This window comes from Clarias gariepinus, chromosome 3 (assembly GCF_024256425.1).
Source record: "Clarias gariepinus isolate MV-2021 ecotype Netherlands chromosome 3, CGAR_prim_01v2, whole genome shotgun sequence".
In the NCBI taxonomy this organism is placed as follows: Eukaryota; Metazoa; Chordata; class Actinopteri; order Siluriformes; family Clariidae; genus Clarias; species Clarias gariepinus.
This window is the reverse complement of record NC_071102.1, coordinates 30617683-30633952: the sequence shown is the minus strand read 5'-3', so window position 1 is coordinate 30633952 and position 16270 is coordinate 30617683. Positions and strand designations below refer to the sequence as shown.

Genomic DNA, 16270 nt, shown 5'->3' with positions numbered 1-16270 from the left:
ATGGATTTACATATGCAGCAGTATACCATGCACTCAGTCATCTTGACACTTAGATGCCTGTAGATCGCATGATAGCATTTGGTGCCATGATACTGTGCAGCAGGAAGCCTTTTGGGAGATTTCCCACTGTTTGTTATTCTTACTTGTGTATTAAACCAGGAAACCTGTACCCGGAGCCTTTGACTCATTTTGTGTTAGTTTCCCTATGACCAACAAAAATATTACACCAATCCCTCTGTTCCCAGAGTACATACATACGGGTCAGAGGTCTGGTAAGCACCCAACTCTAATAATCCCACAGACTGGGCATTGTCTTTACTTTGTTGATAATTCAGCTCGAAACTTCCTTCCACTTTCTGGTCTTATATCACGTTTTCAACAGAACAAGTGCCTGGTCCAGCATGTTTTATTTCCTCTTTCTTTACTGTTTTTTTTTTGTTATGGCTTGTGATGGTGGTGCTGTCTGGCCCATAAATCCCAGAAATCTGTACCACAGAAAGAAGGTTGAGATTTTATACAGTAATTGTCCTGTAATATCACTGGTGTTAATGCAGCAATTAAAAAAGAAACAGTCATCTCCACATATGAGAAACCAGTATAATTTTATTAGATGCTATGAATCTATTTTCATATTAGTTTTAGTTTTAGTTTGACACACACACACACACACATGGCTACAAGAGGCAATGTTGCAGGATATCAAAACACAGATTTGAGATTTATTTCTCTATATAATCCCCTGCTACACTAATACACTTATCCCAGTCTTTCACACTTGCTTGGATGTCATCAAGGTAGGAAGTTTTTTCAGGATGTCAGAGTCACGATCGGACTGCCTTCTGCTTCACGTGGACCCAAACATGTGGAAATGGCTGGCAATGAGTTCAGGACAGTATGGGAGATATGGAAATAACTCTCAGCGGAGTTCCTGTAATGTGCAAGTGGGGTTTATGAATGACTGTCTGTGCAGATCCCACAGACAGATGCATCTCTATGGCAAGTTGGCATCAGGTTATCTATCAGTTTTCAAGGATCGGGGGTTCCACTCACTGAATGTTCATAGGAATGACTGAAGTGGGCTTCTTTAAAACCTTTGCACAGTCTCATCACCATACTGTGACGCTTCAAGTCTTCTTTACTGTCAATCATTAAAAAGAAAAACCTGTATAACCATTTTAATACAAAACGCATAGCTATATGTAATATATACATATATATATACAGTATATATATATATATTTATACTTATACTATATATATAGTGAATAAGTATAAATTATGATTATGAATATTATGTTAATGTAGTTTGGGGTTACTTGGTAATTTCTTTGTTTTTGTTTAGTGATTTATTTTCTACATTCTACTGGGGATTTCAAAACTATAAAATAACACATATGGAATTAGGTACATATGGAGGTCAGCCTTTCTGTAATAGTTCTTGCAAGAACAGTATTGTCAAGTGCATTTGCAAAATCCGTCAAGCACCATAATGAAACTGGCTCTCATGGAGACCATCCCAGGAGGGCGAGACCAAAACCTACCTCTGCCACAGACGAGAAGTTCATTTAGAGTTATCAGCCTGAAAAATGACTAACTAACAGCACCTCAGATTAGAAGAGTTATAAAGTCTTTACAGAGCATAAGTATCAGACACATCTCACTATTAACTGTTTAAGGAGATTAATGCATTTTTTCAACGCCTTCAGGATTTCTTTACAATGTAGAAAGAAATAAAAATCAGGAACCATCATGGAGTTAGAAAGTGACCCCAAACTTTTGAACGGTAGTGTATATATATATATATATAGTTTAGTCTAGCTGTAAAATTTCCTACACAGTGCTCTTTCTGTTGTTTGGTCTGTGTACCTGAAGTTTGCATATTTGCCCTGCAGCTTGTATTAAAAAGTTCTCCTTTAAACACACAAACACAATCTGTTTAATTGTGTGAAAGCATTATTTGTTTACCTACCACAAATTTTCTGGGAAAAAGACATGATAGGACACGTGTCAGGAGTAATAATACATTTCACATTCACAGCAATTTGGATTTACAGTGTGGATCCCTAATAAGTACTGGTCATCAATCAGACTGCTGGCAGAAGTCAAAGTGCGTGTGTGAGTGTGTGTGCATGTGTGTGTGTGCATGTGTGTATGTGTAGGCTCGTGTGCATGTGCCCTTGTGTTTGTTCATGTACAGGAATTTCCATAGCTTTGCAGTTGTACATGCTGAGGTGAGCAGATGCTGAGAGCATGAGATCGGTTCTCAGCAAAACAAGTCTTTATACTCTTTTCAGTCACATAGTTATAGAAGGAAACTGCTGTACAACAGTGTCTGAAATAGGTCAAGTCAAGCCTTTCCATGCAACAGCATGTCTTACCGATAAACTAAACCATACTGGTCCTGACACTGTCAACTACAGAGTTATGAGACATCATGTCTCAGTACATTACAGCTTTCTGTAGATGCAGACAGGTACAGTAACATGTTAAAGGGGAAAACAAAACAAAAACAAAGATAGAGGTAGGCAGTTTGGAAGACAGCACATCCATCAGAATAGAAGTGTTTCGTGGGACGATAATGTTGATCAGTCAGAAGAGATTTGTATGACACATTGTGTAAAATGTATGTGCCTGTAAGAACAGTTTCAGCATTCAGTAGTTTTAGATACGGAATCCATACAATTTAAAACATTGATTGATTGAATGATTTTTTGTATGTTTGTTTGATGGTGGTATCCAACATACTGTTTACACTGGATGAAAATACCATATTACTTGTTTTACAGTACAGTGCAGCCTTTATAATATTTTTGTGCTTTATTTCTTGATGTACAGTAACAGACTCTTTATTCCCTTTACAAGTTATCTTGCACTGACCTCTTGTGGGGAATAAGTAAAAGCTTCAACTTTTACTTAACATGTATTACTGTATATTTCATTTATAGCACATGTGCCCTGTTCTGCAACACTAGAGTAAATACCTATCGCAAATATGGAAATTTGTTTATATTTGTTTATACCCGTGATGCATTTTCTCCATAGTGACAAATTCTGCAATCTCAAATTTAGAATAAATATGAAACTGACAGTCTGAATTAATTCATTAAATTATGGCTGTGAGGTCTAATGTGTGCTGTTAAAACTCTTACGCTGTAAGAAATCCATTAATGTTTAATGGAACAAAGTTTAATGGCTTTTCTTTAAAATCTCAAGAATAAGTTAAAAAAAAACTGTTCTGTGGGTGGCAAGCTGTTTTCTATTAGCTGTAATGGGACAATACTTTAATACAAATAACATTTGGGATTTAAGTGTTTTAGTGCCGGGTTTGTGCGAGGACCGTTCAGGAAATGGCTTCAGCTAAAAGCCCCCCGATGGAGAATGTTAAGAGTTTCAATTTTTCCATCTTCATCCCTTACAGACATAAACAAATGAACTACTTGGTCCATTAAATCAAGTGACGCAGAAAAGAAATGAGTAGGAAGTGAATTCTGAGTAAGGTATACAGTAGGTCTAAGTGTGCCTTTTAATAGATAAAAGATGAGTTTAGCTTAACATTGCTGATATATGACTTAAGAAATCCAAATAGCAAACTATTCCAGGACAAATATGGCTGATTTTACACACCTTAGGACTTGTAAGGCCAAGTTTATCATGCAAAAATATATTTTAGCAAGTGAAAATATCTTGACTGAAGACACTGAAACTTGGGTTTATTTTAGGTAATTCTTGCATAATTTAGGTAATTCTTGCATAATTAAGTAGTCATTTCACTTAAAGAAACACTGATCAGCCATAGCATAGAAAACATTAACATTCCAAAATACCTTGGTTTGGGTTTCTCTTGTGCCACTAGAGCAGCTCTGGCCCCCTGGGGGCGTGGCTCAGTAGACCCTCTGGGGACCTGCTGTGGTGTCTCGCACTGGGATGTTGGCAGTAGATACTTTGTGTTCTGTGGGTTGCTGTGGGGTAGGTCCCATGGGTTTTTGATTGGATTTAGATCTGGGGAATTTGGAGACCAATCCGGTGACCTTGGGCTCTTTGCCTGCTGATTCCAGTGTGTCTCTGGCATTGGTGCCCCGGGTGTTCTGATACCATCCTAACAAGGCCAGTGCTTTCTTTTCCTTCGGCAATTTCTGCTGCATTGGCTTTTCTGTGGGTTCGACCCCAAAGCCTTTGATCCCCACAGCCATGAATGAGTCTTGGATGCCCCTGATCTTGTTGCTAATTTGCTGGTGTACAATACTGTGCAAAAGTCATAGGCACCCTGTGCGTGTTTTTTTTTTAAATATATGTTTATTATTAAGTCAGTACAAAAAGTCTAATTTACAACATTAGTATTGCATAAAAAAAAATGTTATGGGAAAATATCTGCACGCCAGAAAAGAAAGAAGCATATTAATTTAAAGACCATTTTTCAGATGAAAAAAAAAGAAAAGGAAAGAAATTTGCTCAGTGAGACAAAGACCACAGTAGGACTGTGTGGTTGTTTCTGCAGGATAAAAAGCAGGTAATTTCCTTATAAAACTGTACAAACTGCACCTTAGCGCTATATTCTAAAGAAAGATTTGTTACACCAATTATTGATTTTGTTTATTAATTACTGGTTACAGCTTTTTGTAATAAATTGAATGTGAAAACTTTTTTGAAGACATCCTTGCTCTACAGCAGATATTTGCATGTGCCTAAGACTTTTTTTACAGTACTGTATAGTTGGTGATCAGTGATTTTCAGTTCACCAGTCAGATGTGTTAATGTTGGCACTGATCAGTGTATTTGTTCTCTAATGAACTTATAACAGGAACAATTACTTACATGTCCATAAATGATTGCACATGCAAAGGGCTAGCCTATACTTCCATTAAAATACATGAACCCAGCATCTTTTAGAAGGTTTAATAAGATAGAGAAACTTGCTTTATAAACAGTAACAAACAATTTAGCTCAGTGGTTAAGGCATTGGACTACGGTTCGGAAGATCCCAGGTTCAAACCCCACAACCACCAAGTCACCACTGTTGGGCCCTTGAGCAAGGCCCTTAACCCTCAACTGCTTAGATGTGTAATGAGATAAAAAATGTAAGTCCAACCCAAACATTAGGGCCAACTATGCTGTGTCAACCACAAATGGCCACAATGATAGCTAACTTTTTAAATTCAAGAAGCATCTTGTCGTCTTTTTTCCCCATTTAGCACAGTTAGCCCTTTTAGCTAGTTTGTGTCCCTGTACATATTTTATGTATGAGTTTTAATGATTTGTATGACTGCCTTACTTCTCCCGGCTTACTGAAATGTAAAAAAAAAAAAAGTTTTGAAATCACAAATTTCACAAAATTTTAGCTACAAGTATCACAAATGGTTTTCTAAGACTTCCTTACAGTAGGGCATCGACCTCACTGTATCTGTACAGTAGGGAGCGAACTCTATTCCTAGAAGGCAAAACAATTTAATTAACAAAATCTTAATACACCCATTGAACCTATTAAGTAACAGATTAGTTGAATCAGCTGCAGTAGGGTAAAGGCTTTATCCCACAAGTACATTTGTGATGTTTCCTCTACATAAACCATTGCTAACAATAAAGTTTACATTAGGAATGCTATACCTAAACCAAATATATTAGCCCCTCTGTAAAGTACATTCTTGTAGTGATCTTTTAAAAATATATATTTTTATTTCCATACTGTATCCAATTAAGCCCCTCCACTCCCACCAAAAAAAATACAGTAAAACTAATAAATAAAACGCATATATTTTACAGAGACTGTTTAACAAAATAGCACACAATTTAAAAAAGTGAATAAATATCATGTCTTTACTAAGAAGAACACTTAAAAACAAATCTTCAAAACATGCATTAAAATTAGTAAAAAAAAAAAAAAAAGAACATTGTGGCAAGGTGGCAAAAAAGCTGTATCTTGAAGTGGCACACAAAAGCTAGACAAATGTACCTGCACTGTCAGGTACATAAAGTATTTTTTGATAATTTTGTCCAGTAAAGCGCTGGAATTTCTATTCAATTATTGCTTCAACTGAATTATACTCAGCCACAAGGGGCAGCAGTTCTGTGGAATGATGAATCTTTTCCCCTTTGCTTGGGCAGGAAAAGGCAAAATGAGTTTTGATCCTTAGAACCTGTCCGGGAAAAGTGTGAGAGATAATCCAATCCAAGTTTTGACTTCTGAGACAGTTTTAGTGTATATTAAAATATATTTTTTGGCCGGTGTGTTCTTTATCTACTTCTATTTTTTCATGTCATGCTGTCAGCTCTGCAGGAGGCAGGGTGCAGGGCCTGAGTGTGAGAGTGGCTATGCTGTAAACAACAACCATGGCGGCGCTGGACCCTTTGGAGCTTCGGCGAGGACCGGTCACCTCCACTGCACTAGAATGCTGAGGCTCTCTCCTCCTGTAAGCACGGCGCAGGGCGGAGCGGAAGTTATCAGGTACAAAGCAGTAGACCACAGGGTCTAGGCAGCTGTTTAGGCTACTAAGGGTCACCGTGGTGTGATAGGCAACCACATGCTGTTCTTTTCCACCTCCTAGGCGGAAGTACACAAGGGCCTCTCGCACATGGTAGGGCGTGAAGCAAACGACAAAGACGATAAGCACAGCCAGTAACAGACGCACGGCTCTCGCCCTGCGACCCCGGCTCTGTGCCATGAGACGGTCATTGGCGAGAGCACAGGCAACTCGTGCTGTGAAAATCACGATGACCAGCAGGGGGATCACAAACTCCAGCAGAGTAACGGCAAAAAGCACAGGCAGGTGGCAGCAGGATGATCCAGCAAATTCCAGAGCTGTTGTCTGGAAGGAGTAGGTGACCACCACAGCGAAAAGCCACACCCCTGCACTAACACATTTAGCTACGCCAGGGCTTCTGCAGCGGTCTGCTGTGCCTGCAGCCCAAACCACTGCCATGTAACGATCCACGCAGATGCTGGTGAGGAACAGGATGCTGCAGTACATGTTAACAAAATAGCTAAATGTATGCACATACGAACAGGCCACACAGCCTCCGCCACTGTAATACAGAGCAATCCTGGCCGGTAGTGACAGCGCTACCAAGAGGTCGGCTACGGCTAAGTTAATGGTGTAGATGAGGGGTGCGGTGCGAGATCTTGTCCCCACACAGAAAACATAGAGAGCCAAGCTGTTTAGCACGAGCCCCACCAAGAACATGATGCTGTTTACCACCATAAGGGTGATCCACAGGCCATAAACATCCTTATAGAGAGCCTCGTCCAGATGTGCTAATCTCTTCAAGTATGGCACCCCCCAGTGGTGGTGAGAGACGTTGATCGGCGGATCAGGAGTAAAAAGCTCACTGAGGATGGTATCCATGACTGACTGTAACAATGAGATATAAAAATAAAACATGTGATTGCTTTGTTTGTGCATGGGTCCTTTATTATGTTACTTCAACACGTTTATCATGGAAGTATAAAATTACCATTTTGGTGCTTTAGATTAAAAGAAATAAATGAAAAAAACAACAACACATTCTTAATTTATTTTTAACCTGTATATTAAACATAAGCATTGTGAGGCACTATCGTTGTAGCTGGGGATGTTTATTATTGATTTTTCTTTTTAAATTCTAGCACTGGTTTACTGGACAATAGCTTACACTTTAATTCTGTGGAAGAAAAGAAGACTTACTACACTGAGCATGCTGGCATTAACAGTACAATCGCACAGAACTACACAGATCCATGCATTTACATGAAGGACCAAGTGCAAAATGAGCTTGATTAGAAATGGATGATCAGGAAAGAATGGATACAATCTAAAAAAAAAAAAGCATTTAGAAGCAACTAGACACGAGATTTAAAACCACTAAAACTTAAAAAAAAGGGCATTGCCTCTTTTGTTTTTGAGAGGGACTTCATGCTCAAATTAACTACTTTTACATATGACTGAAATGTCAATCTTAAAACTACAGTAGAGAATTCATTACTATTCAATTTATTGTGCTCTGGGGAGAGAATGTTTAAAATTAGCCACAGTTGGACATTGTGTATTTATTTAGTTTAGTAAAATTTCTGTATAGTCTCATAGTCTTCCATAGATCAACTCAAACACAAGAACCACACTTACACTCATACAGAGAAGAACATTATGTTGATATGCAGTGCACACAACCCAATACTACAACTTAAAGTAAAGTGTATTTTATACTCTAAAATAAGAGGTATGAAATGATGAAGTCTTTAAAATAGAATCTTACCTTTCGGTTTAATTTGTCCTCTATGAGATTCTTTTTTTAAATTGAGCTGGACAAGTTTGACTGTTTTTTTTTTAAATTATAAATTATAGAGTATCCAATATGTACTTAACACCATGCACACAGAGCATGCCCTGCAGAAGAGTTCTGGATTTAATGTAGTCGAAATCCAGCCCGTTCCCGAACTGACAACCTCCCACTTTCTCTTAAAGAGTGCAGTCTGTCTTTTAAGTCATATCACGACTCTCTCTTTCCTTTCATTGATGGTCTTTCAGTGCTGGTCATCTCTATGATTTCAGCTCGATCAAAGAATCTAAGCCCTGATGTCTCTCATCGAGTCTTTTACCATGTCAAAGCGTGCGCAAAGATTGGGGTCTTGCTCTTTCTGTGTTTTCCTCCCTCAGTCTCCTTCTTTCTAAATTTTCCTTTCCCCTGAGCTCAGACTGGGAAGAAAGTTTCCCAGATTTACTCCTGCTCTGACATCAAGCCTGTTAATCATGGGTTCAAGCTTCTTTGCACACTAAGGCGTATGATAGTTCCTTTTAGGGGTATAATACATAAATTTTATATAAACAAGAAGGATCAAACACTGTGGTGTTTTCAAGAAATGACAATCTTCAACCTTGTGCTAAGTCCATTTAATCCAAATTGATAAATGATATGCAAGTTTAAACTCTGGTTTTTAACATGAACATGAGATAGAACAATACAATTAGGTTACAAAGGCAGGCTTGAGATAAAGATTAAAATGTCACATAGCAATCTAAAGCACTATATCATATAACATGTGGCTTAATAGGATTTAACATTTGTTATATTTTTACAAATATTGTTATAGTTATATTTTTATAAAGAAGCAAAATATCAAATGCTGTTTAGGACAAATTAATATTTTGGACTCACTTAATCTGGCAGTTTTCCTCATGCACACAAAATTGCTTATAACTAAACTAATCTTTTGAAAATCACAGTCTTTTTTGTTTATATACAAACTTACAAGTATAAATTACAAGGCAAAATGGTGGGCGCCATGAATTAACTAAATACAGTATATTCAATCAATTTAGAAGAATGTTGAAGCCATAGAAAAGATGTTTACAGTCTGTTGCACAAAAGCTACTCTAATAATAGAAGTGTGTCACTGACTGTCATTTAAGTCACAGGATCTATTTATGTACTTACTGTAAGCAGCAATTTTCTTTAGCAACAATTTTACAGGGTCTTGTATACTGGATACCACAAATAATCTAAGCATGGTAATAAATTAATGTTTTATTGGTTGAGCAGATTTCAGAGAGCACATTTTCTGCTGTATGAGACTTGTCAGGATTGAGAACTTTCTGGCTTCACATTACAATAAAAGGCTGCATTTTCCATTTCTTATAATAAGAAGCATGTAAGAGGATGAAAACCTTAATACTATAATAAAAGTTATAATAGGAGTTAACTTGTTTTGTAGCTATACTATATATATACATGTGGTTCATTACAAAAGATAATTGATGTCAAACTGACCTGCTGTGATTGGAAAATAATCAACTTGGTAATGAGTAGTGATGCCTGTTCAACTCAACTCAACTCATCTTTATTTGTATAGCAGTGTATGCTAATGCTATTAAATATGCTAATAACTATTTCCAATGTTTGGCTAGTACGACTCTGGTACAAAGACAGTCACAACACGAGTTTGTTAGTTTTAGTAAAACTATATTGTATATAATGCATATTATTAATGATAAATTGCCATGAAGACAAATGCAGTTATAGCATTTTGCAAAATAAAAATAAAAAGTCACACTGATACTTGAACCACTTTTGACATAATAGTTTGGCAAAACACCCTCCTAGCTCAATTTTTTTTGTCAGTTGACATGCTGAAAAACCACCAACTTGAGTTGTGATTAAAGTAAATGTCTATAAAAAAATAAAACAATCAACCAGCCTGATCCAGGCTTGCTCGAACAACAACAACAACAACAATAAGTAATTTATAAGTCTCACAAATACCACTACATTGGGTAAATGCAGCAGCCACAACCTAAGATTTTAGCTGATGAAACATTTCTTAAGCTTTGGTCGAAACGGTGACCAGGTCACAATATGCCTTTTATGACTGTTGATCTTTCCTCATAAACAAAGAACTCTTTTGGGAATGTAGATTTTTTTTTTTTTTGCAGCAGCAGCAAATGTGGATGGACTAAAATTGTACTGGGTTAAAAATTGTATTGGCTTTAGTAATTGACAGGTTTTGTAGATGTTGCCATGTTTGCATAGGTGTTTATTAGTGATGGGTGTCGGTAACCATTAAATAATCAATGATCCGTTTTCCCTCATTCTTGTTACAGGAGAAATGTATAACAGGTCCCTTTAAAATACATTGTTTGCTATTTTGCACAACTGGGTTGTACAGTAGGTTTGCGCATTTCTTTATCCATGTTTCTGCGACACAGGTGCAAATAGATTATTTTTTATTTTTCATAATCGACCGCTTGAAATGTACAGGAAATCAACAGATCATTGGCTGTAATTGCTGCTTGTCTCAACACTTTTTATACAGTAAAACAATTAGTCACAAGTTTACAGAAAACAAACTATGGTATCTATGGCTAGAAGCATTCTTCAAAGCGGTCTAATTCTGTTTAATTCTCAAATGACCTCTCTCAGATCTCTCTTTGGGTAGAGTAATTCAAACCAACATTACCCTTAGCAAATATGGAGTCAAAAGCAACACAAATTGTGTTATTAATTGTAAGCTTCTTTAAATCTCTTCTTTCAACCCCCCAGATGCAGTCTTAAGGACACTGAGGCAGAGACATTATCCAGCATAATTCTCTCTTCCCTGTGTTTTGTTACAGGGCTTAGGCACTGGACTCTTGTTTTGAAAGGCCATGTTTCACCACTCTGGCAAGACACTCGGACAGCAAGAGACTTATTGGTGCTAAGAGCATCAGGGTGGTCTGCCATCCTGTTTGTCTTCATCTTTGCTCGTCCTTGTAAAAACTTTACAGGCTTTTTACCTCAACACCCCATATGTTGGGTGCTGTAAGCTCGGTTCACAGGACTGAAAGTAAACAAAAGGCTTGAATAAAAATGACAGGATTTGTCAAACACACAGTAATTTTACCACTTCCAGTGTTGTGGCTATGACTGTAAAGTTAAGTCGTGTTGGACTAGACCTTTCGGCCCTCATGTTCTAAACATGTGTCATTGTGATACAGCCCAGAAGGTCAGTATATTTCTGCTCTGGCCGTTTAAGCTCCCAATAAAAAAGTAAAATAAGATCCACATTTTGCACATGCTAACAACAAGGTGCACATGGATGTATAGGATATCCTCATCCTACAGTCGTCCTACAAACTTCTACTCTTTTGTATTACATTGAGAAAAAAAAAAGCTTGAACATGTTTATAATTGTATAAGTTATCAATTACATAAGTTCTGCTTATAACATTTAATAGATAATTTGTTGTAAATTAAAATAGAATAAAGTTTAAACATGAACATGTTGATTAAATAAAATGTAGAATGGCTGGCATGAACGACAATAGTGGATTGTACTGAAGACAAAACTGGTGATGCAATGCAATTAAAATTCACACCTTCTGAGATGCTTTAGTTTGTGGAATTGACATTTGTCTTTTAATAAATATTGTAATGGCATGATAAGTCTAACAAAGAATTAAACGCTTTAAGAGGCATATGGTCCAGACTTTCTGTCTTGGTTGTTAGCAATAACAATCTGCTTTTAACTATGGATCCAATATGACCTTGACAGGGTATGGATTGGCATAGGGATTACACACCTCCAATTTCAACATATTCTTCTTCTTCTTTTTTTTTTTTTTTTTTTACAAAAAGCAGAAAGAGTTATCACTGATCACGCTGGGCAATCAAATTTAAGAAGTAAAGGAGGTGTCATCAAATGAGGTAGTTTAATATATAGCAGTAACAGGAAATATAAAATGCGGTGTGGAGTAAATATTGTGGTAGGAGCTGCAGCTAGTAATGAGTCTGTCTGTCAGTTGAAGAGGCATCCAGCTGAAGATTCTTTAAAAAGAAGGAAAAGTAGAGAAGGATGATCTTCTGGTAGGTTTCCAAAGTAGAAAAAGATATAAACAGGTTCTGGGCACGCATGACCCACTATTCAGGAAAACTTGTTTAGTAAAACTTGTTTAGGATCTCCATATATATTACCAGCTCCAGGTTCCTGGCTCTATCCGTATCCAAGAGAATAGTGAAGATTAAACACTCCAAAGGTAATTGGATTAGTTAATGGGGTTAGGCTCATTTTTAAAAAGATAGCCACTATTTTAAAAAATGGTTTCTAGAAGAGAATTTAGACAGATAAGTAGATTCATCACAGCAAGAAGATAGGGTCTTCCTGGCTTTGAACACAAGTGCCATACTGTAGTGATGTTAATAAAATTAAACTAGCAAATGAATTTTTTTTATTTTGTATTGCTTGGACCTTTATTATGCACAAGATGTAAACTATAAGTGAACTAAATTATTTGTGATATGCTTTAGAAACTTGATCATGATTGTCTTCATCCAAAAAACTAGATGAACATGTAAGAAAAGATACAAAAAAGAAGCAGAATGCAGATGGGGTGTTGGTCATACCATATGGCATAAAAAGATCTTCATAATAAATTATCCTACTGTAAGGTGTTCATGCCGACTTAGACAGGCAGTGATAAAATTCATCCTAATTATGATGGTTGAACTACAAATTTGTTTATATTTTGGAAAATTGATGGTGGTTGTAAAAAGTAACTGTTGAATGGGGGAAAAGTGTTTGTAGATAAAAGTGTGAGTACACAGAGAGAGAGAGCGAGAGAGAGAATGTCAAAAATATTCAAAACAGAAGCAAATCACTTAATTTTACCATGCATAATTTAGTAGACAAAAGAAAACCCAGTTTCTAAATAAAAAAAGAAGAATTATAGTAAACACTCTATTTCCCATAAAAGTGAAAAATGCAGTCTTATAATCTGTGTTTACACCAGCGCTCACCTCCCTGTCCAGAGTTATATTCCACAGAGAGCCTGAACCTGTAACTTATGAAATGTTTTAGCATTCACGCCATTAATCACTGAAGGAACTGAGAACATTGTGTTTTCATTAAGCTTTCATCAAAACCCATGTCCTGTGGAGGGGTCTGAAAGCATGGATGAGACTTCAGGAAAACGTATACCTTAAGACAGAATTTAGGACACTTGCAGACACCTGTTTAGTTTCACTCATTCTGCATAACCGGGAGATGGTGTGACCTGACAGAGGAACAGAATGGGAAAAGTTTGATGATTACAGAGAGCCAAGAACTGCTCTCTTAAAGACTCACATATATTTTAAGATACTGTTGTTTAAAGAGACTGTAATAGCTTTTAAAAAGATATTATAATAATTATCTATATTTAATTATTTGAACCAAAAAATTGAGACAGACTGAAACTGGCACACAACGTGGCACATGTTTTATGCTGGATGCCCTTCCAGGCTTGGGTTCGGCACTGCATCCAATGGCTGGGGTTTGGGCACTGGGTGGAAATTGAAACTGGGCAGTTCAAAAAGCAGTAGCTTTCAGTAAAACTTAATTTTTAAACCAAATTTAAATGTTTATATAAAGGTATAATAAAGGTAAAGGCTAAAAACATGAATCATGATTAAATAGAGTACAGCAGGTTTATTATGGATAAACTGGACTGTCTGTCTCTTGTGGTGCTCTGTTCATTTAATCATTGAACCCAAATATTAAATGACAGAAGTTCATTAGGTACACCTGTTCAACTGTATGTCAATGCAAATAACTAATCAGCCAATTTTTTAGGCATGTAGACATGGTCAAGACAATTTGCTAATTGCATCAAACATGGCACCAACAAACATGCAATGTTTGATGCAAACTGGGATTTGTACGCACAAGCATGGTCTGAAAAAGGGAAAATATCCAGTGAGCTGCAGTTCTTCTGGCAAAAAATGCTGTGTTGATGCCAGAGGTCAGAGGAGAATACCCAGACTGGTTTGAGCTGACAGAAAGGCAACAGTAACTCCAATAACATCTCGTTACAATCGAGGTATGCCAAAGAATATCTCTGAATGCTCAACACTTTGAAACTTGAAGTAGATATGCGACAGCAGCAGAAGACCACACTGAGTGCCACTTCCGGATGCTAAGAATAGGATACTGAGCTTAGGATTTGCATGTGCTCACCAAAATTGGACTATTAGACATTTGAAAACGAATAGACAACTGGAAAAATGTTGCCATCTGCTGATGACTCTCAGCTCCTGCTGCGGAATTCGGATGGTAGGATCAGAATTTGGTGTGAACAACATAAAAGCATGGATCCATCCCCTCCTTGTATCAACAGTACAGGCAGGTGGTGTTGTAATGGTGTGGAAAATATATGACCCCTTACTACTATTGACCCCTTGATTGTTGTTTAAATGCCACAGCCTACCTGAGTGGCTATTAAAATCCTGTGTACTTTGTCCCATTAAGGGTTCACCACAGCGGACTGTTCAAACTTGCCACAGGTTTTACACTGGATGCCCTTCCTGATGGAACCGTCTCATTTTATCTGGGCTTGAGACAGGCACTGCATCCAATAGGGCAACGTGCACAAAACCCACAGAGTAATGTTAGACCAAGAAATGAATATCTTAAACGGGTTTGATCGCCGCATCACGAGATGTAATACAAATGTACAGTAAGAGGCCTTATTCAATTCAATTCAATTCAATTTTATTTGTATAGCGCTTTTAGCAATTTTCATTGCCGCAAAGCAGCTTTACATAGTCAAAAGAATTATTTGGGTTTGTATGAAATGTGAATTTGTATGAATCAAAATGGTCAGTTTGTCCCTGGTGAGCAAGCCGAGGGCGACAGTGGCAAGGAAAAACTCCCTGAGATGGTAATAGGAAGAAACCTTGAGAGGAACCAGACTCAACAGGGAACCCATCCTCATTTGGGTGAAACAGAAAGCAGTAAATGATCTGCATTAATACAGTGTGTAGGGTGGGAGGCAGTTCAGCTATAATAGCTGATGTTAATTGATGTTAATATGGAGTCCAGGTAGTTATTGAAGACCCAGGTAGACTTGTAAGAAGTTCCAGTCATGAACTATCGAACTGTCAAGTCCCCAGAGAAACAGTTGCCAACACCAGTCAAGGCCAGAACCATTTTCTAGGTAGAGAGAATCATTCCCAGACACCAGACGCATCCCAGAGAGACACACGGGGCATCCATGTGACGAGATCTTCAGCCAGAAGCGGGGCACCAGGATGGGTCAGACAGGTCCGGAGGGCAGAGGGAGTCTGGATCACTGGCAGCTCAGGAACGACATGTGTAGCTCGACAGAGAGAGAGAGAGAAAGAGTGAAAGGGGGGACAGGAGGAGAGAGGAAAAAGAAAGAGGGGGGGAAAGAGAAGAAGAGGAGAGATGGCAGTTAGGTATGGTCACAGTCACACAATGTATAATGTGAATGTATATTAACTGTAGCGTGCAAGCAGAGACTCCGGCAGAACTAACTATGACAGCATAACTAAAAGGGAGAGCCAGAAGGAAACACAAACATGAGGGCTTCCTGACATGTAAAGCAAACAATCACCTCACCGTCAGCAAACCTGAGTGATCAATGAGAGTGAGGAAGACAGCATCCAAACATACCAGTTCACCATAATACTCTACGTCCATGAGTCCCCCAGATCTGCTCCTTTACCTATGGCAAATCTATTTATAAAAATGCTTGGCTAAATAAATAGGTTTTTAGCCTGGACTTAAACACTGAGACTGTGTCTGAGTCCCGAACACTATTTGGAAGACTATTCCATAACTTTGGGGCTTTGTAAGAAAAAGCTCTGCCTCCAGCTGTATTTTTCATAATACGCGGTACTGACAAGCAGCCTGCATCCTTTGATCGAAGTAGGCGTGGCGGATCGTAAGACACTAGCATTTCGCTCAGGTACTGCGGCGCGAGACCATTTAATGCTTTATATGTCAAGAGTAGTATTTTAAACTCAATGCGAAATTTCACAGGGAGCCAAT

The 16270-nt window shown here is 37.8% G+C and overlaps 1 protein-coding gene across 1 annotated transcript; it reads right to left on the bottom strand.

Moving 5' to 3' along the window:
- Positions 1-6011: 6011 nt before the first annotated feature.
- LOC128519401 (G-protein coupled receptor 20) lies at positions 6012-8524 on the bottom strand. The gene is made up of 2 exons (XM_053493122.1): positions 8224-8524; positions 6012-7343 (listed from the first exon to the last, which is right to left on the bottom strand). The coding sequence occupies exon 2, from the start codon at positions 7335-7337 to the stop codon at positions 6252-6254; it is 1086 nt and encodes a 361-aa protein (XP_053349097.1). The 5' UTR covers positions 7338-7343; positions 8224-8524; the 3' UTR covers positions 6012-6251.
- Between the last annotated feature and the right edge of the window lie 7746 nt (positions 8525-16270).